Raw genomic sequence first — 21,158 nt, 5'->3', positions numbered from 1 at the left:
GTATGGGAGTTTTAATAAGCACACAAATTGATGAGTGATGAAAAAAGTGAACAAAAAGTGATCCATTCCATTATCCATATATGAGCCACTGATGTTGTTGACATCTGGAGTGCTTAAAAACTCATATAAAAAGAATATGTATATTGGGCCTGATCCAAAACACTCTGACATCAATGGAAAGACTCCCATTGACTCAAATGGGCTTTGAATCAGGCCCTTTGGTCCTACACATAGGAAGCACATACAATCAAGGAGTAAATATATCTTGGCCTCAATGATAAACTCCTTAGCCTCAAGAATAGAATCCAATACAGCACACACTTGATGTATCGAGGTAATTGACTTCTCAGATCTCACCCATAGTGTGGCAGAGATCTCTTGTTTAATTATTTGTTTTTAAAACAATAGTTTGAGTTTTTCTTCCTTATGGGAGAGAGAAATGGGACAACTTGAAGCCAAAGTTGCAGCCATTAACCAGATTGACACTAATGTATTGCACCGTAACGAATATTTATGCTCCAATAATCACAACTTAATTTTTAAACTAACTTCTTTACCTTAACTAATTTCCAATTAGTTTTTGGGAGGGGTGGTTTAGTATGAAACTTTCTGATTAAAGGATAGATCTGTCCCTTCCCCCTTCAAATCACATCTTGATTACATCCTGGCTTCCTGGTAGATACCCATCTAGAACTAGCCCATAGAATCGATGTAATCTATTTATTAGATCATGTCCTAATCTGGCAGAGGTCTCTGTGATATCTCACTTTCCAAGCCAGAAAGTATGATTAGAGAATCCCTGTTAATTAAAGATGTGGTTATTTAATGATTCAATTAAAATCTATGAGAGTTGAGGGCGCTGATGGCCCTTATGGGTGGAGTCATGGAATTTGCCATGGAGTTTATCCCATGCTGCAGAATAGTATCTCAGAATCTATCTGCCTGACAACAGGATACTTCACGTAGTGTGAATCATGTGTTTCAGTGGGCTAGCCCCACTGAAAACAAGGCGTTAGCTTCAATAAAAATGTTTCTTGTTCTTATCGTTGCAAAGTTAACCTTTCAAATGTGACCCAATGCAAACCAAGGCTGCATTGATTTAATAGACTCAAAGAAATGTAGGGCTGGAAAAGACCTCAAGAGGTCATTTAGTTCAGTCCCCTACACTGAGGCAGGACCTAGTAGACCTAGATCAGGGGTCGGCAACCTATGGCACATGTGCCAAAGACGGTACGCGAGCCGATTTTTAATGGCACGGTGTTGCCTGCCGGATCCCAGCTGCCAGCCTCGCTCAGCCCGCTGCCGAACACAGGCCAGGGCCCCGGCAGGCAGCAGCATACCATTAAAAATCCTGCCCACCCTGGGCCGCTCTTCTGCGCCTCCCACCCTGGGCCGCTCTTCTGCGACCCCCGAGCAGGGTGAAGAAGCTTGGTCCTGCCAGCTGCTGCTGCAGGGCAGGCAAGCTCCCCCCTCCCCCGCCTCTTCCCCCAGCATGCTGCATTCCTGTCCCTCCTCCTCTCCCTGCCGCCAATCAGCTGATGGCCCTCGCATGGGAGGGGGAGAAGCAGAGCCGCAGCACACTCGCTGCTCTGGGGAGAAGGCGGAGAAGAGGTGGGGATGGTGCCTTGGGGAAGGGGGGTGGAGTCAGGGCATATCCCCTCCAGCCCCCTGCCGTGAGCCGCTCTGGGCAGGGGCCTGGGAGCACCCCCACAACCCCAGCCCACACCCCCAGCTCTCTGCCCTGACCCCTACACCCCCCCACACACACTCCCAGCCCCATGCCCTGAGCCCTGCATCTCCCTCACACACTCCCGGCCCTCTGCCCTGACCACTGCACCCCCCACACACTCCAGCCCTGACTCCAGTACCCCATACATACCCAGCCCTCCCACACCCCATGCCCTGACTCCTGCACCGCCCACACATACCCAGCCCCCTCACACCCGATGTCCTGATTCTTGCACCCCACACATTCCCACCCCCACCCTGAGCACGAAACAGGAGCTCCTGCACTCCCCGCCCCACATTCCCACCTGCACCCCTCGCACCAAATGGGAACTCCTCAGGTAAGCACTCTACACCCAAACCTCTTGCCCCAACCCTGAGCCCCCTCCCTCATTCTAGCTCCTGACCAGACCCTGCACCCCAACCCCCAGCCTGCTCCTCCACCCCCAGCCCTGTGCTCAGTGAACTCTCACCCTCAGCTCAGTGCAGACAGAGAGGAAGAGAATGGGTTGGAACCAGGGAGAAGGTAGGTACCCACTCTATGTGGGCAGAGCCGGGATCCCAGACCGGCAGCGGGCTGAGCGGGGCTGGCAGCCGGGACCCTGGCTGGCAGGAGCAGGCGGACGGAACCCCAGATTGGCAGTGGGCTGAGTGGCAGCGGGCTGAGCCGCTCAGCCCACTGCCGGTCTGGGGTCCCAGCCGCTGGCCCCGCTCAGCCCACTGCCGGTCTGGGGTTCTGGCTGCCAGCCCCTTGCCAGCCAGGGTCCCGGCCGCAGGCCCCGCTCAGCCTGCTGCCAGCCTAGGTGAACGGAACCCCAGGCTGGCAGCGGGCTGAGCGGGCCGGCGGCATAAGATCAGCATTTTAATTTAATTTTAAATGAAGCTTCTTAAACATTTTGAAAACCTTGTTTACATACGACAATAGTTTAGTTTTATATTATATATAGACTTATAGAGAGAGACCTTCTAAAAAACATTAAAATGGATTATTGGCAAGCGAAACCTTAAATTCAAGTGAATAAATGGAGACTCGGCACACCACTTCTGAAAGGTTGCTGACCCCTGACCTAGATCATCCAGACAGATGTGTGCGTAATCTGTTCTTAAATACTTCCAACATCAGGAATTCCACAAACTCCCTTCGAAGCTATTCCAGTACTTAACTATCCTTATAATTAGAAAGTTTTTCCTAATATCTCACCTAAACTTCCCTTGCTACAGATTAAGACCATTACTTCTTGTCAGACCTTTAGTGGACATGGAAAACAATTGATCACCATCCTTTTTAGAACAGCCCTTAATATACCTAAAGACTGTTATCAGGTCCTCACTTAGTCTTCTTTTCTCAAGACTAAACATGCCCAGTTTTTCTAACCTTTCCTCACAGGTTTTCAATACCTTTTATCATTTTTGCTGAGCTCCTCTTGACTCTCTCCAATTTGTCCACATCTTTCTTTATGTGTGTGACCCAGAAGTGGACACTTCATGCAACACTTGTGTTAATATACTCTAGAATGATTTTGCAACTGCATCACATTGTTGGCTCATATTCAATTTGTGATTCACTATAACCCCCAGATCCTTTTCTGCAGTACTCCTGCCTATTCCCCACTTTGTATTTGTGAATTTGATTTTTCCTTCTTAAGAGTAATACTTGGCACTTTTCTTTACTGAATTTCATCTTGTTGATTTCGGAGCATTTCTCCAAGGTGTCATGGTCATCTTGAATTCTAATCCTGTCCTCTAAAGTGCTTGCAGCCACTCCTAGCTTGGTAGCCGCAAATTTTAAAAGCATATTCTCCATTCCATTATCCAACTTATTAATTAAAATATTGACTAGTACCAGACCTAAGACAGACCTCTGTGGGACCCCACTAGATATAGCCTCCCAGTCCGACGGCAAACCATTGATAGTTGATCTTTGAGTATGGTTTTTTTTCAACCAGTTGTGTACCCACGTTACAGTAATTTCATCTAGACCACATTTCCCACTTCCCTGACCTTATCTACACTAGGAAGTTCTGTAGTCATATTTCAGCACGAGTGTGTCTGCATGGTGCTACTCACTGTGTAAGCTCTAACACTGACTGGACAAAAATGATTTACATAGGCAGAATTAGGTGGTATGGAAGTAAAATGCCTGTACCAATCTATTCTACAGCTGTCCTCTTCACAAGATAGTAAAACGTTTGCACCCAGTCTCCACTACAGTTTATACTATGACCCAGTAGTAAAAATACCTGTGCCAACTCAAGGACTGAGTTAACACCATCATTAAGACCTGTGCAGCTGTAGCAGCACTGAAAAAAAAAAAGAAGTTGGTTTCCTGGTGTAGATATACTCTCTGAATCTGTAGACAGCCTGATACAATAGTTCTTTGCGAAATGTGAGCCGCTTCCATTCATCTCAAGAGGGTATTAACCCAAAGATGTTACATGGCCAGACAGTTAACTATTTTGCTGCTGAATACTTTTGCAGAAACATCCCGCTAATGTGTTTATCGCATAATTCCAAACCATTTCCCATACCTTTATAGTGTCAAAAGCTCTAACTCTCCTTACCCAGCTTTCACAACCTTCATTCCATGGCAATTTCTGTGGTGTAGTTATGTGTTGTCAGTTACTGAATGTGCTTGAATGTGTTGAAGAACTTCCATTGAGCTTTTGTCAGTAAATATCTACTCACACTGTAAATTGGAAAGAAATTGTATAAGTCTTGACAGTTGTTGTACAGTCATTATATGGCTTATCAGTATGCCTGTGAAGCAATTAGAAAATGGAAATGATGTGCTTATATGTATTATGTATCCTAGCATAACAGTGTTAACCAAATATAGATGTGCAAGACCTTAACAGGAAGGCCAGTACAAACATATCACTTGTGAAAAATAGTCTACTTTGTGGCTCTAAAAATATATGCTTCTTCAAAAGCAGGTTATAGATATAGCAGGGGTACCAGTTCCCCACCATCTCAACATCTTGTTGGGTTATAGTGGGTATTAAGTGGGTTGAAGGAATAGTGACATGACAAGGTTCTCTCTTTAAAAGGGACTTTTATATTAGAGTACAGTTGAATAAAGACAGCATCTATGTAAACAGCTATTTCCTTTCATTGTGATACTTTGCATTTCCTTTGCTATTATTGCTAATTATGTAAGATAGTTGTTCTAAAAGGTCTTTCTCCCTCAAAGCCCACTTTGCTCTTTCCCCTTTATCCTGCAGTTAAGTCATAATCCTGTGCTCGCAACATACAGATTCTGCTTCACACGTCCCATGGGTTGTAGAAACCATAATAAATAAATAATTTCGACTCTTTTGAAAAAAGAACTTGACTGTGTCTTTTAAATAAGATTTTTTTTAAATTAAAATCCTTTTAATAACCCTCATTTTACTGTACATTGTAGGAATTGGATTTTCTTTTGGAAGATTCTCTGAGGAGAGACATTTCATACTGGCTATAAACTGGGCAATGTGTTTGAAAAGACAGTTTTTATATTACAGTTGGTGTTTTTCCTGAGCCTAGCATGGCCTACATGCTGGTGAAAGGGGATATAATTTGGGAAGACAACAGTGTGGGAGGCCAATGTCACAGATTGTAAAGCTGTTTCCATCCTGTTTAAACATTAGGATAAGAACTTTAAGAAATAGGGTAATGTTTGCCCAGCATGAGTTGAAAGCTGTGTAAGCGTGATAGCTACTGAATTCATACTCTTAAGTTTTAACGTATGATAATCACCTAATAACGTATTGATTTTTGTTGCTAATAAATTGCTGGATGGCATGTGAACAGCTCTGGAGACAGGAAGAGATTAAAAGAAGAAAAAATTGCCTATCGGAAGATCAAATTTATGACTAATGGGGTTGCCACCAGCAGGATTCTCAGAAGGGAAGAAGTGCCATGTTCTTAATTAAGCCTTATTTTCAGAGAGGGAATTAAGATTTTAGACCTAGCAAAGAGTGTTCTCCACCATATTGGATTCAGAATTCTGCACTGAACAAAACAGCTGCAGCTTAATGTTAAGGCTGACATTGTGGTTGTTCAGATACACCTACATATGAGGCTATATAAATTGAACAATTGATGTTTTTAAATTGTCTGTTATTTTTGGCTATTTATAATCTCAATACATGAACAATAGGTGCTCAATATACTCCAACCGTTTTAAGAACTAGCAGCCATATTTTGCTTCCATTTGTGCTCAGAGAACTCCAGTTAAGATGTTCCAGTGTAACAGAGCAAAATTTGTTCTTTGATTTATCATATCAACTTTCATGGTTTGTACTTGAGCTAAAGTTTACACTGCAAAAGAGAATGTTAGGGAGCAGACACTTTCATAACTCTGTGAGCCTGAACTGCCTATGCAGTTGCTGTGCTTAGATACGATAACTGATTAATTGTGCTTGCTAGGACATAGGAAAGCAATTGTAGTTCTGTAACTGCATATGCAACTAAGGCATCATCAGTTATAAACTAATAACCCTAATCAGTACATTAAAAAAAATTACACTTGTATAATTTTTATAATGGACAAAAAGTAAAACCCCCAACATTGTACGGCCTAAAATAAAAAAGTTATCCTCTTCTCCTTTTTATCTTGTAGATAACACATTTGTAAATACTAACCAATACACTCCCCAATTGTTACAAACCTATTTACTGCTATACTCGTCGTTTCCAAGCTCAACAAGCTAGTAGAAGTTACAACCACAAGTGCCTACCTTCACTAGGATGTTAACATGGGTTTATTTAACTGTGGTAAAAATATACTGTTTTTCCTAGTGAAGCCACAGGCTTAGCCAAGGTAAAGAATAAAGGTCTGCAACCTGGGAGTGTCCACACTAGCCTTTACAAAGGTGTTGGCTATCTTAAGTTAATTAGCAATCAATTAACTCTAGGCAAAAAAACTATTGCAGGCAGGACCATATCAAATTACATGACAAGAATGAAGAGACTGAAAACTAAAGCTATGTGTACACAAGCACTTTGTCAGCAAAACTTTTGTCGGTCATGGGTGTCACCCTGCATGCCTCCCACCCCGCACACATTGCCCCTGCACTGGGGTGTGAAAAGAATTCTTCCGCTGACCTAGCTCAGTGGTCTTCAAACTTTTTTTCCCAGGACCCAGTTGAAGAAAATTCTTGATGCCCATGACCCAACAGAGCTGGGGATGAGGGGTTTGGGGTGTGGAAGGGGCTCAGGGCTGGGGCAGAGGGTTGGGGTGCAGGGGTGAGGGCTGCAGGGTGGGGCTGGGAATGAGGGGTTCAAGGTGTGGGAGGGGGCTCTAGTCTGGGGCAGGGGGTTGGGGTGCTGGACGGAGCCAGGGCTCTGGGCTGCGGGTGCAGGCTCTGGGGTAGGGCCAGGGATAAGGGGTTTGGAGTGCAGGAGGGGCCCCAGGTTTGGGGTGGGGCTCAGAGCTGGGGTTGGGATGCAGGAGGGGGTCAGGGCTCTGGGCTGGGGGTGCAGGCTCTGGGGTGGGGCTGGGAATGAGGGCTTTGGGGTGCAGGAAGGCATTCCAGGTTTTAGGGTGGGGCTCAGGGCTGGGGCAGGGAATTGGGGCTTGGGGTTGAGGCGCAGACTTACCTCCGGCGGCTCCCGGTCAGCAGCGCAGCGGGGGTGCTAAGGCAGGCTTCCCGCCTGTCCTGGTACCGCAGACCGCACTGCACCCTGGAAGCAGCCAGCAGCATGTCTGGCTCCTAGGCGAAGGCACGCAAGCATCAACCCCCCTCAGAAAGAAATGGAGTATTTGTGGCACCTTAGAGACTAACACATTTATTTGAGCATAAGCTTTCGTGAGCTACAGCTCACTTCATCAGATGCATGTAGTGGAAAATACAGTGGGGAGATTTTGTATACACAGAGAACATGAAACAATGGGTGGTACCATACACACTGTAAGGGGAGTGATCAGGTAAGGTGAGCTATTACCGGCGGGGCGGGACACCTTTTGTAGTGATAAGCAAGGTGGGCCATTTCCAGCAGTTGACAAGAATGTGTGAGGAACAGTTGTGGGGGCGGAATAAACATGGGGAAATAGTTTTACTTTGTGTAATGACACATCCACTCCCAGTCTCTATTCAAGCCTAAGTTAATTGTATTCAGTTTGCAAATTAATTCCAATTCAGCAGTCTCTCCTTGGAGTCTGTTTTTGAAGTTTTTTTGTTGAAGAATTGCCACTTTTAGGTCTGTAATTGAGTGATCAAAGAGATTGAAGTGTTCTCCGACAGGTTTTTGAATGTTATAATTCTTGACATCTGATTTGTGTCCATTTATTCTTTTATGTAGAGACTGTCCAGTTTGGCCAATGTACGTGGCAGAGGGGCATTGTTGGCACATGATGGCATATATCACCTTGGTAGATGTGCAGGTGAACGAGCCTCTGATAGTGTGGCTGATGTGATTAGGCCCTAAGATGGTGTCCCCTGAATAGATATGTGGACACAGTTGGCAACGGGCTTCATTGCAAGGCTAGGTTCCTGGGTTAGTGGTTCTGTTGTGTGGTGTGTGGTTGCTGGTGAGTATTTGCTTCAGGTTGGGGGGCTGTCTGTAAGCAAGGACTGGCCTGTCTCCCAAGATCTGTGAGAGTGATGGGTTGTCCTTCAGGATAGGTTGTAGATTCTTGATGATGCGTTGGAGAGGTTTTAGCTGGGGGCTGAAGGTGATGGCTAGTGGCGTTCTGTTATTTTCTAAGGTGCTACAAGTACTCTTTTTCTTTTTGCGGATACAGACTAACATGGCTACTACTTCGAAACCCCCCTCAGTTCCCATTGGCTGGGAACTGGAGCCGGTGCTCGGAGCGGGGGCAGCATGCGAAGCACCGTGGCCCCCGCTGCCTAGAAGCCAGATCCGCTGCTTGCCGCTTCTGGGGCGCAGCGCAGTGTTGGAAAAGGTAGGCACTAGCCTACTAGCGGTGCTGACCAGAGCACGGCAACCCAGTAGTGGGTCACAACCCACAGTTTGAAAAACACTGACCTAGCTAATGCCTCTTGGGGAGGTGGATTACCTACGCAGATGGGAGAATCCCTCCCGTCCGCATAGGTTGTGTCTACACTGAAGTGCTGTGCCAATGTAGCGTTATGCGTAGACATACCCTAAGAGCTAAATTCACATACTTGGAGTCTGTCAAGCCATTCTCCAGCAAAACCAGGTAAGGACAGAGTTCATATTTCTGACATTTCTAAGATTAAAAGACCAACAGATGTGCACACAAAAAAGTTCTCTCTTTCAATAAAAACTTTTCAGGCCTTTATATACCTCATAAATAAGCAAGAAAGGGCATAAGCTCCGTTTTTAATAAAATCCTTTGCAGATCACCTGTAGAACGGCTTTTTAAAGCTTGTACTGTGATTGGAGTTTCAGCTGGACAGTCATAGTTGGGAGTCTAATGGAATTTCAGTTTCAGTGGATAGAAGGAGAACTCCCAGAGTCAAGTTAAAAGTATACTAAAATAGTATGTACTCAGAACCTCACAGTGGAGCCTTGAATGATTAAAATGCAGCTAATAAGCTGCTTACTTTGACAAGCTAATAGAACTGGAAAAGTGCAAGTCAGTTGCTTAACTTTAAAGGTGATCTGCAAAGGGGAAAAAATTATTGGATTTGTGCTCTTTACTTTTCTTTTGCTTCTTTATGATTTATAAAGAAGGCCTAAAAGGGTGTGTCTCTCTCTCTCTCTCTCTTTTTTTTTTTTTTCCTGGTTGTTGTTTTGTTTGTGTTTTAATATTAGAAATTCAGGTCTAAACTGTCTTGAAACATCGGTCATGACTGGAGAACTAGTGAAATGATGACATTGTAAGAGCCAAAAGAGTAAAAGATGAGCAATTGAGAGTAGAAGAATAGTCAATTTTTTGGGGGCGTGGGAGTGTTGTGTGTGAACAGTTTGTACAACTTCAGTGTCTAACTTGAATTTTGGAGAAAGAAAGCTGTGATGGGGTGTGCTCCAAACGGCCCTGAGAGAGTAGAATTAGGCCAGGAAGGTGCAATTGGCCAATTAAGCTGCAAATAGGGGAGATTTAGGCTGTGTGGAGGGCACTAACTAGAAGGTATCTCACCTGTGAGGGAACAAGCAGTGATTCCATAAAACCAGGCGGCTAGCAACAGTGTAAGGCTACATGAAGGAAGCCTGCCGTGCAGTCTGTCTCTCTGAGGAACCTCTGAGAAAGCGTTTACCTAGCAGGCCTAAGGGAGAAGGATCTCAGTAGGAAGGCTAGAAAGTGAAAAGCTTTGGGAAGGTTGGCAGGAAGTATTCCGGGGAAGAGAGTGGTAAGGTAGGTCTAGCCATACACTTTAACTGCTTGCTGTAGGGCCCTGGACCAGAACCCAGAGTAGAGGGCCATCTTGGATTCCCCTACCATCCACTGTAGAGTGGTATTGCTAGGGGCAGTGAATAGGAAGACTGAGGGCTTGTCTACACTACCTGCTGGATCGGTGGGCAGCGATCGATCCATCAGGGGTCAAATTATCGCATCTAGTATAGATGCAATATATTGAGCACTCTCCCATCGAGTCTGGTACTCCACCAGAATGAGAAGTGCAAGTGGAGCCGACGGGAGAGCGTCAGCTATCGACTTACCGCAGTGAAGACTTAGATCGACCCTGTGCGGTAGTGTAGACAAGCCCTGAGGGAGGGACCTAGGGCATCAGGCATGAGTCTTGAAAAGACTCCCCTTGCAGGGGACATGACTGATCTGGCTGGAGGGCTGAGTCATAAAGCAGCTGTACTGTGACTTTGTGAGTGGGAGGAGAGCTGTGTGTTGAAAGACCAGAAAGGGGATGCTGAACTAGGTGAAGCTAATTGCCAGAAGGAGACTCCACCCAGTGGTGAGCAGAGCACACCCTGATAGAAGCCTTTGGTAGAGATTCCACACCCTCATCCCATCAATAAAGGTCACCTTTTAGATAACATGTGGGTTTGCTATTTGGCTGTGTAAACTTTTCAAAGTTTGCGGATATATGACTCTGAGGGCCCCATGAGATCCCGCTAGAATAGAAAAGGAAAAAGAGATCTGATGCTACTGTTATTTCTAAGCTAAAAAGCAGGCAAATATGTTATGAAGCTTTCAGGATTTCTTTATATCTCCTAAAAAGGCCAAAAAAAGGGCATATCCAATTTAAAAAAAAAAAAAATCCTCTGCAGACTGTTGAAGTGTAAACAAGATACAATAAAATACTACTTCTACTAAACTCTGTTCATACCCTGATAGCTTCCCCTACCTACCCCTGACAGTTGCATATAAACTAGCTACAGTTTCTGTCTCTTCATTGGTGACCTATGAATCTGTGGTTCAGTAGAGAGCAGTGTTCTGTGCAGACCTGTACTTATATCACTGGGATTTAGTGTTTAATTCTAGAAACACTGGAATATGATTTTGGGAGAGGGGGTTGATGCCTGTTTAAAAAGAATCCCCTTTCTTAATCAAAAAGTGATTTATGAGTCACAGGTTACTAAGCAAGATCTGAAAACTTGCAAGATAGGAGGGGAAAACAGTTGATTCTGTTAGGACCAGAAAAAAAAAAAAAAGTCAGTATTTCAATGTATTCTCTAGGCGACAACCTGAAGCAAATACTCACCAGCAACCACAGAACAAAAACGGTAACCCAGGAACCTAGCCTTGCAACAAAGCCCATTGCCAACTCTGTCCACATATCTGTTCAAGGGACACCATCATAGGACCTAATCACATCAGCCATGCAATCAGAGGCTCGTTCACCTGCACATCTACCAATGTTATATATGCCATCATGTGCCAGCAATGCCCCTCTGCCATGTACATTGGCCAAACTGGACAATCTCTATGCAAAAGAATAAATGGACACAAATCAGACATCAAGAATTATAACATTCAAAAACCAGTCGGAGAACACTTCAACCTCCCTGGACACTCAATTTCAGACCTAAAAGTCGCAATTCCCCAACAAAAAAACTTCAGAAACAGACTCCAATGAGAAACTGCAGAATTGGAATTAATTTTCAAACTAGACACCATTAACTTAGGCTTGAATAAAGACTGGGAGTGGATGGGTCATTACGCAGAGTAATAACTATTTCCCCATGCTAATTTTTCCCCCTACTGTTACTCACACCTTCTTGTCAACTGTTTGAAATGGGCCAGCCTGATGATCACTACAAAAGGTTTTTTTTCTCCTGCTGATAATAGCCCACCTTAATTAATTGGTCTCGTTACAGTTGGTATGGCAACACCCATTTTTTCATGTTCTCTGTGTATATATATCTTCCTACTGTATTTTCCACTGCATGCATCAGATGAAGTGGGTTTTAGCCCACGAAAGCTTATGCCCAAATAAATTTGTTAGTCTCTAATGTGCCACAAGTACTCCTAGTTTTTTTTTGCTGATACAGACTAACACGGCTACCACTCTGAAACCTATTTTAAGATAAAAAGAAAAGGAGTACTTGTGGCACCTTAGAGACTAACCAATTTATTTGAGCATAAGCTTTCATGAGCTACAGCTCACTTCATTGGATGCATACTGTGGAAAGTGTAGAAGATCTTTTTATACACACAAAGCATGAAAAAATACCTCCCCCCACCCCACTCTCCTGCTGGTAATAGCTTATCTAAAGTGATCACTCTCCTTACAATGTGTATGATACTCAAGTTGGGCCATTTCCAGCACAAATCCAGGTTTTCTCACCCCACCCCACACACAAACCCACTCTCCTGCTGGTGTGTGTGTGTGGGGGGGGGGGTGAGAAAACCTGGATTTGTGCTGGAAATGGCCCAACTTGAGTATCATACACATTGTAAGGAGAGTGATCACTTTAGATAAGCTATTACCAGCAGGAGAGTGGGGTGGGGGGAGGTATTTTTTCATGCTTTGTGTGTATAAAAAGATCTTCTACACTTTCCACAGTATGCATCCGATGAAGTGAGCTGTAGCTCACGAAAGCTTATGCTCAAATAAATTGGTTAGTCTCTAAGGTGCCACAAGTACTCCTTTTCTTTTTGCGAATACGGACTAACATGGCTGTTACTCTGAAACCTATTTTAAGATAGTGCATCTGTAAAACATGTGGCATTAAAAACTACACGATGGTATGTATAATGTAGTGTAAAGGCTTTACCGGTACTAATGAGTTATGCAAGTCATCCCAAACAAGAGCCATTAATACCATGCTATCAACACAAACTTTACTGCATGTATTACAGAGAAACTACTGCAAATGTAAATGTAAGCAATAAGCTTATAATATCCTCAGGGCTTCTAACTGAGAATTAAATAGAATCTTTCAAAAATGAAGGTGTAGGATGGCACAGGGGCAGTTCATCTATCATTGAAAGACAAGTTTTCTATTTACAAGGTGTCATCTGTCAAACATAGGAAACACAACAATTATGAATAAGGCTTTTTGTACATCCAGATGTTGAGATGACATTTATAAATAAGCCTAGCTTCACACACCTTTACTTTGTTACATTTGTAACATAATTATTGGCTATTCTGTGGCATTTTGCCATGGTAGGGAGTTGTGTGAAGCATCTCCAGCAGGTGCTTGGTGAGGCAAGGTGCTTCAGGAAGCAAAATTTCATTGGGTGCTCCCCATTCTGCAGGGCAATAAACACATGCTACATTATTCCTTGGGTTGGTACAACTTGCTCCTCAATGGGCTTGTTGTGTGGGCTGGTGCAGACGGGTAATAGGGCCATGGTCCCAGTTTCTCTCCATTCCCCTTTGGGGCAATTTGCATCCCTTGGGGTGCTAGAATTATTCCCTGCACACGGCCTGAATGGCAGGTGAAAATGTACATCCTCCCTGCACACATGTCCTACTATCAGGGACCATTTGGTCCTATAGCTTAGCTGTAATGGAAATGTGTGTACAACTTAAACTATGGCATTTGTTGTTGCAAATGCTACCTGTAAAATAAATAAGATAGAATGCAGCATGCTTTGGGGTCTGGATTTTTGCAGTGGAATTTTAGCAGGTCACTTTTCTGTACAGCTGACAGAATTCTTTGGGTTTCAGATAAAAACTAATTGGACCTAGCAGAATCCAGATGCTGGAGACAGATTTTTCTTGTGCTGCTGGACCATTTTGCAACAAGGTCTAGGATTTTTGATGTATAGGAGCTGCTGCATTTTTTCTCTATGTAGATTATAAACTGGGATGATCCAGGTTCTTCCACTCCTGTTGGACCAGCATCAGATTCTTTTAAGTGAAAGAGGAATTTAGGGATTTGGAGGCAAAAATTACCAGGATCTGACTGGATCTAGGTGTTGAATCTGGGGTTTTGCACCTGCCATGTTCCAGCATGCATGGGAGCAGGATATTCTCGGTGGCGCCTGAGGCAGCTACAGTTGTTATCTATTTGGGCAGTGGTGGCAACAATTGGCAGGATCCCTCTGGAGCCAGGTGTGGATTTGGGGGGGGGGGGGTTGCAGCAGTCCTGTGCCAGACTCTATCATTTTTTGGTGCAGGAGAGGCTAGACTTTTCTCAGATACTCAACTTTGGGGCTTTGTGGCCAACATTTTGCTGGGACCCAGCAAGCTCCCCTAACTGGATCCCGGTTTGTGCAGCCCTCCCACTTACAGCTGCATTGAGGTCTCTGGATTGTTCTCCGCCCCCCCCCCCCCAATGTTTTTGATGGTCTAATTTGGGAGCTTAGGGCCAAAAATGAACCGCACCCAGCTTGTCCCCTGGGCGATCACTGGTGTCTTTCAGCTGGGAGGAAACGCACCTTGCAGGCGGGGGCTGCCGCGTTCTGCACGTTCGGCCTTCGTGCGCTTCGCTGGAACTGGCATGCTCCCAGCCGCTGTCCCCCGGGATGGAGGCGGCTGTAGGGCAGGGAGGAGGAGGAGGAGGAGGCGGGTGAGCCTGCGCGCTCCCGCCGGTACGTGTGCACGCTCTCGCCCGGCGGCTTGTCCTCTGTAGCATCCTGTTGGTGGAACATGGCACTTCCCATTCCCTCGCACGGCTCAAGGGCTGGCAGCAGCGTGTGAGCAATGCATGGGGACGGGGGACCGCAGTGCAAATGGCAACGAGCTGGGGAGCCGAGCCGCCAATAGGCAAGAGCAGTTGCGAATCGGTAGCCAGCATGAAAAGGGGTTTGATCCATGCGGATAACCCCGAGAGCAGCGAGAAAGCCCAGGGCAGGAGTGAGGCGCAGCGAGCGGACCCGTCGAGATGCACAGGAGGAGGCGCTTGCCCAGTGAAAGCGGGGGAGCCCAGCGCCAGAGCGCGCTCTCTGAACCTGACCCCTCGCAAGAGGGCTCCTGCTAAAGAACACAGAGGTGGCCAGAGACTAGTGGTACAGTACCTCGTGCCCTGCATGAACTCCTACGGCTTGTGCATAGTAGACAATTTCCTGGGACACAAAACTGGAGACAAAGTCTTGCAAGAAGTCAAAGCTCTGCACCTGAGCGACAAATTCCAGGATGGAGAGCTGGCAAGTCAGAAATCAGGCAGCACTAAGGCTATTCGCGGGGACAAGATATTGTGGGTGGAGGGCAATGAGCAAGGATGTGAAAATATAGGCTACCTTCTGTCCAGAATGGATAAACTCATCATGTACGCTGATGGGAAACTTGGGAATTACAAAATTAGAGGAAGACATAAGGTTAGTAACGGCAGTGACAATTACTTGTTTTAAGGTACCCCTACCCCCCACTAGTTTCTAGTCTGCGTTAAATGCACACAACATCTTACATTCAGATTTTCAGCAAATCCTGGGCACGCTGAGTGTTAGCGGACTTTGTTAAACGAGTCTTTATTTGTACCGTCTCATAAACTAATTACTTTTCATTAGAATACATTTTATAAACGAGTAGAGATTAAATGCTTTACAAGTAACATGGTATCATATTTGATAACTGGAGGGGAATGTGAAAATCTTACAATGCAGTGGTTACAGTAGCTGCAAGATTGCTGGGTTGTTTCTTAAAAGTGAAAATTGAAGCTGTACGTATCAGATTGAATTGATCACATGCAGTGTTACTTCCAGAAACTGACAGAATCCCATGCACTTCATGCCACAACACAAAATAGACCATTAAAGCGTTTTCAGTAAATAATTGGGGAAAGTACAGACGAGGCTCTTAAACAAACTTTTTTAAAACTTCCATTAAATTTTCCTACCCCCCAAAATTGTACCAGGCTGTTCTGATGTTGAAACTGGCATTGCTATTATTTCAGGGGACAATTTAAATGACGGACAGTTTAAAGCAAAAAATGAATGAGATCTTTAGTTTTAAACGTCTCATTGAACCATATAAGAGCGTTTGTCACAAGAAGGAGATACTTTTAAAAACTGATTCGGGAATGGGGGATTCTGTCTCCAGATGAATAAGACTTGGGGCAAGTTTGTTTTTAAACTAACTTTAAATCACCTCCTGGTAGTTTGTGTGTCAAGGTGTATGGGTTGAGGGGCGTCTCCCCCCTCCCGGAAAAAGATTATAGACCCTGGCAAACTCTTGCCCCAGCCCGTGTTATTGAGTTAAGATAATTGCCACGAGCAGTTCGATTAGCACTTAATCTTTCAGCACCATTTGTTTACATTGCCTTGTAGTATGTGACTGTAGTAGCTGTGTACATGTTGAGGGAGAATTCCTCAATGGCGGAGACCACGCCCCCGGGATGGGTGGGTGGAGCCTGCTAAACCACAAGACACACCTCCTTTAGACTCATGGCAATCCCCCCGCCCCCCTCATGCGATTCCAACGGTGAAGCCTTTGAAGGGCTGAACTCGGTGTAACGCGTTGGGGGTTCTGACGGAGGCCACGCCCACTCGACCCACTGATTGGCTAGGTAAGTGCTGAATCGGGTTGGAGGGGGGGGGGGGGCTCCACCCACGTGCTGATCGCTGCTGAGTAAGAACACATTCTGCACGTAGCAGACGTATTAATCAGAAAGGGGCCATCTGCTGCTTTGGTAAATAAATCGAAAGGAGTTTGCACTTTGCAGGACTCATGAGCTCCAAAAAAGGGGGAGTTCACACACGTGGATCACATACAACCAGATAAAAAAGAACTCCAGAATCAGCAGCCTTCTGGTTAAGCACTTATCTGTCAGCAAAGGTGCGGCTGGTAGGCGGGAGGTGGGGGAGTCAGTTCGGGGTAGTAAGTGCACTCAGCGTGCATTTAATTATCTAGTCTGGTAACCCAAAGGCTGGGTGGAACTGGAAATCTCCACTGAGGAGAGACATTGCTGCAGCTAAACTTTCCCACGCTGTCTTCGTACTTAACCTTGCACTCGTTTGCTTCGTAAATTAAAAAGTTGTACCTGCTGGTTGACTCAAGTTCCTAGAGCGATTGTTCATCTCCAGCTCTACTAAGCACCGCTTTGGTGCATATTTGACTTAACTCTGGGGTGGGGGGAAACGACCTAGTCAAGATGCCTCTGGGACCTATAATGAGATTAGATCTAGAGAAAATAGCCCTCGACTATATTGTGCCCTGTTTGCATGATATCGGCTTCTGCTATTTGGACAATTTCCTGGGCGAGGTGGTAGGGGACTGTCTGTTGGAGCGAGTGAAACAGATGCACTGTAACGGGGAGCTGCAGGATGGTCAACTAGCCGGCCACAACAATGGTATCTCCAAAAGGCATTTGAGAGGAGACCAGATAAAGTGGATCGGAGGCACTGAGGAAGGCTGTGAGGCCATCAACTTTCTCTTGTCGTTGATAGACAGGCTGGTGATGTATTGTGGAAGTAGACTGGGCAAGTACTATGTCAAGGAAAGGTCCAAGGTAAGAGAGTGGTTCAGTCACTATTTGGATTTGTAACAGACTCTGGCTTTGTGGTTTTTCCTAAATGTATTTCCGTGTTCTAGTTTTACCACTGAGTTATAAACCCCCTGCAATAGCACCTTACACTTCTAAACTCATGAACTGTAGATATTACTGCTCCCAGATTTTTCATCCTCCTCCCCAATTTAAACCACACTGTAGATTTTTCTTGTGAAGCACAGTGTGTGCATTAGCTGCCAGATCTGAAAGTACAGGAAATTGTTTATAAACAGTTCCTGTCAATTGTAAAGGGGAGGAATGAATATGTATGTTAAATAAGAAAGTTTGTAAGTACATGACATACATTGACTATCTTGTCAGATTACTCTCCTTTTACTTTGCCTAAGAGAGTCTGCTTGGTCACTGTAGTATTAATGTTCATCGCTAGGCAGGCGCTTGGCGGCTCGTTATTATAAAACGTAATACATTTAATCTCTAATTTATGCACATGTGTACCAGTAGAGGCCACAGCTGAGTAAATAAACAAATTTACATAGCAATCATTTAATTTTCTAGTGAGGGAAGACCAGAGCCTGGGTCCCAGCATAAAATGTTTTCTGGTATTTGACCCAAAGGAGAAGCTTTGTTTGCTTACAACCCTGTCCACCAGTGCCTTTCTTATAGTGCTAAACACACCTGGAAGGGATGGCAGAAGTGCACCTAAGCACCCACTAATTGATCACAACAGACTAGAGTACTCTAACATGGGCTCTTTTTATCCCATCCCTTTTTGTCTCTAACTTTCAGAGGGGTTTTGAGGTAGATGGCTTTCCCTGTCTGAAGGTGGGGAGGGTGATCTACATTTCCTTGTGCACGTCGGCTGTTCAAATATGTTTGATTTTATTTGGCTGTTTAATACTATCTGATGGATGAAATGTTTCACTCCAGCTAGTTTCAATTCAGTGGTCACGTATCAACTGTTTCATAACTAAAGAGGGGATATTGTGATTGATTGAGCCATTAGTATCGCCATTATAGGTGTGAAGCCTGAAAAGAGAGATCTAGTGCTTTAAGAAAAGGAGTACTTGTGGCATCTTAGAGACTAACCAATTTATTAGTGCTTTAGTGTTAAGAGCAAGGAGGTATAGTTCTGTGAAAAGGAAGGCATAAACTGCCATTTCAAGTCCCCATTCCCAGTAGAGTTTGAACATTAGTTCATTTAGAGTGGGCTAACTTGGTTTCTCTTCAGTCTGTTTCACTATGGTAGAGTGATCCTGTATGGAATTACAATGGACAAAGTTATTAATTGTTGAAAACTTCCTTGCCTATTGCCTGCAATTTAGGACGCTGCTCGCCTCACTAATGCTGAAAGTGAGGCACTGCATTATTTGGCCACTAGGGGGAAGAAAGGGGAGTTTGTGCTAAAGCTAGAGCCAAACACGAAGGGGGATCACCATAATTTTTACATAATTGCACACACAGACCCTCACTAGATGTAACTTGTAGGGTTAGGGCAAGTTCTTCTGGGACTCACCTTGAGTAGTGGAATTTTTTTTATAACCAATCTGTGGTATTCCGCCAGCCCTCAATGTTTGTGAATCATAGTAGTTATTACTCTTTATGGATAAGGAGTAATAACTGACTTTCATATAGTATCCTACAGAGAACTCAACCACTTTACAAACAGATGACAAAATATTTGTATACATAGATCTCTTCAACCATGAACATTTTTGGGTAGAAGGTGGCAGACTTTAAACTGTGCATAGAAAAATTACATAACAATTCAGGACTGAAAGGGAGGAATGTGGTATCTGATTTTAAATGCAGGGAGAATTTCAATAGGAAATTAACAAGAACATGCAGGCTAACATCCCTATTCTCAAAAAAAGTGCTGTGGAATTTTTGAGGATCACAGGTAGCCATTGTTCTACATCTCCACTGAAAGATGGCAGCTTCAGTAAGACAGTGCCTGCTTGCACCGTACAAAGTTGTTGATTCAGAGGGAAAGATTTTTTCCCCTTTTGAATTGCCATAATAACTATCACAGCTTCCTGCACTACATGCCTGTTTCTTTGAAGCCTCCAATCCAAAATCAGGCCCATCTGGCTTTGTCTTGTGAGATTGGTGAACTTGGACAACAATTGCAATTATTTTAAATCTAGATATGTTTTGGCTATATACTATATTGCATCCTTTATTAAAAGATGCTTTGAGTTTTTGGATACTCGAAAACCTTCAGTAGCCTCGGCATGAGTGTATGTGTGGGGGTTTTTTTGTTGTTTTTTTTTTCTTTTTTTTTTTTAAATCAACAGTCTCAGCATTTTTCAGTTTGACATGTTGTTATAATTACTCTTTTAGGAAAACTGGCATTTTGTGGGAGTGGGCTAGATCATGGGGGTGGAAAGGGGAGGGGAGGAAGGGAGGGTCACAGAAGGTGTTTACAAAAAGAAAAGGAGTACTTGTGGCACCTTAGAGACTAACCAATTTATTTGAGCATGAGCTTGCTCATGGTTAGTCTCTAAGGAGCCACAAGTACTCCTTTTCTTTTTGCGAATACAGACTAACACGGCTGTTACTCTAGAAGGTGTTTAACAATCCAGAACAATTTGTGGTGTTTGTGTGTGTGTTTCCCCCCCCTCCCATGTAAAACTTTAGCTATGTGATAAGTATTCTGATTGTGGAAATGAATACAAGTGTCACAAGACTGATAATTATTTAGAAATCTACTCAAACTTTACATTTAGTAAAGTTATAGCATATTCAATTAAACATGAACCTTGAGTATTGATGGAAAGGAATTGATGGAATTGCTTAGGCTATGGGTATGTGTACACTTAAACTGCTTCAACGGCACAGATGCTATAGTGCTTCAGTGTAGGCCCTCCCATCAGCATAGGTAGGCCATTTCCCCAAGAGGTGGGTGACCTAGCATTGTCTACATCAGGGATTGGGTTGGCATAGTTATGTCTCTCGGGGTGCAGATTTTTCACACCACCTATGCTGATATAATTTCCATCAGTTCAGGAACGCCACCTCTCTGAATGAAATTAGCTATGCCAGTCTTGGTTTACACTTGGAACAACCCGTTCTTTTAAGGCTTGTCTGCACTGACACTTTACAGCCCTTTACAGCCGTGAAAAAACACCCCCCTGAGTGCAGCAAGTTTTAGCGCTGTAAAGCGCCAGTGTAGACAGTGCCCCAGCACTGGTAGCTACGCCCCTCGTGGAGGTGGTTTTTTTAGAGCGCTGGGAGAGCTGCGGAAGTGCTTTAACGTTGCCAGCGAGTACAAGCCCTCAGCGTAGGCTGTGTCTACACTAGAGGGCTATGCCGATATAGCTGTTCTGGTGTAGTCTGCGTAGTGTAGACATACCTGTAGGGCCTGGTCTACACCTGAAACTTAGGTCAGAATAGCTGTGACACTTGGGTGTCGACTCAGCAATTTCAATGGAAGCATCTTCCATTGATCTAGCTACTGTTGTTCAGGGAGGTGGAGTTCCTACAGCAATGGAAAAACCCATTCAATTGTTGTAGTCTGCATCTACGCTTTGGGGTTATGCCAGTATAGCGATGGCCCCAAAGCTATCCCACTGTAGTCCAGACATGGCCGTAGTTTTAACGAACTAAATAAAGCTGAGAATCTGGAGCACAAGATTGCTGGTGAGAAGAGGTGTTGGTGCACTATCCTGCCATGCACCCCACAGTTCAAGCCCTGGGGGAAATTATATTGTTATGTAGTACTGTGCAGG

General features: G+C 44.5%; 1 protein-coding gene across 4 annotated transcripts in view; it reads left to right on the top strand.

Moving 5' to 3' along the window:
- Window positions 1–14,611: 14,611 nt before the first annotated feature.
- The window catches only part of EGLN3 (egl-9 family hypoxia inducible factor 3), a 39,000-nt gene continuing 32,453 nt past the window's right edge, over window positions 14,612–21,158 (top strand). For 2 of the 4 annotated variants that reach the window (XM_084631471.1, XM_084631470.1), the window contains exon 1: window positions 14,612–15,301. In XM_084631471.1, the coding sequence (XP_084487597.1) occupies window positions 14,717–15,301 (585 nt within the window). In that variant the 5' untranslated portion in view covers window positions 14,612–14,716. Of the gene's footprint in view, window positions 15,302–16,765; window positions 17,431–21,158 lie in introns of those variants that run through there. The other 2 variants (XM_084631473.1, XM_084631472.1) reach the window with 2 other exon arrangements.

This window comes from Lepidochelys olivacea (assembly GCF_965140295.1).
Source record: "Lepidochelys olivacea isolate rLepOli2 genome assembly, chromosome: 6".
NCBI classification, from domain to species: domain Eukaryota; kingdom Metazoa; phylum Chordata; order Testudines; family Cheloniidae; genus Lepidochelys; species Lepidochelys olivacea.
The sequence above is the reverse complement of the archived record's forward strand: the minus strand, read 5'-3'. Positions and strand labels throughout refer to the sequence as shown.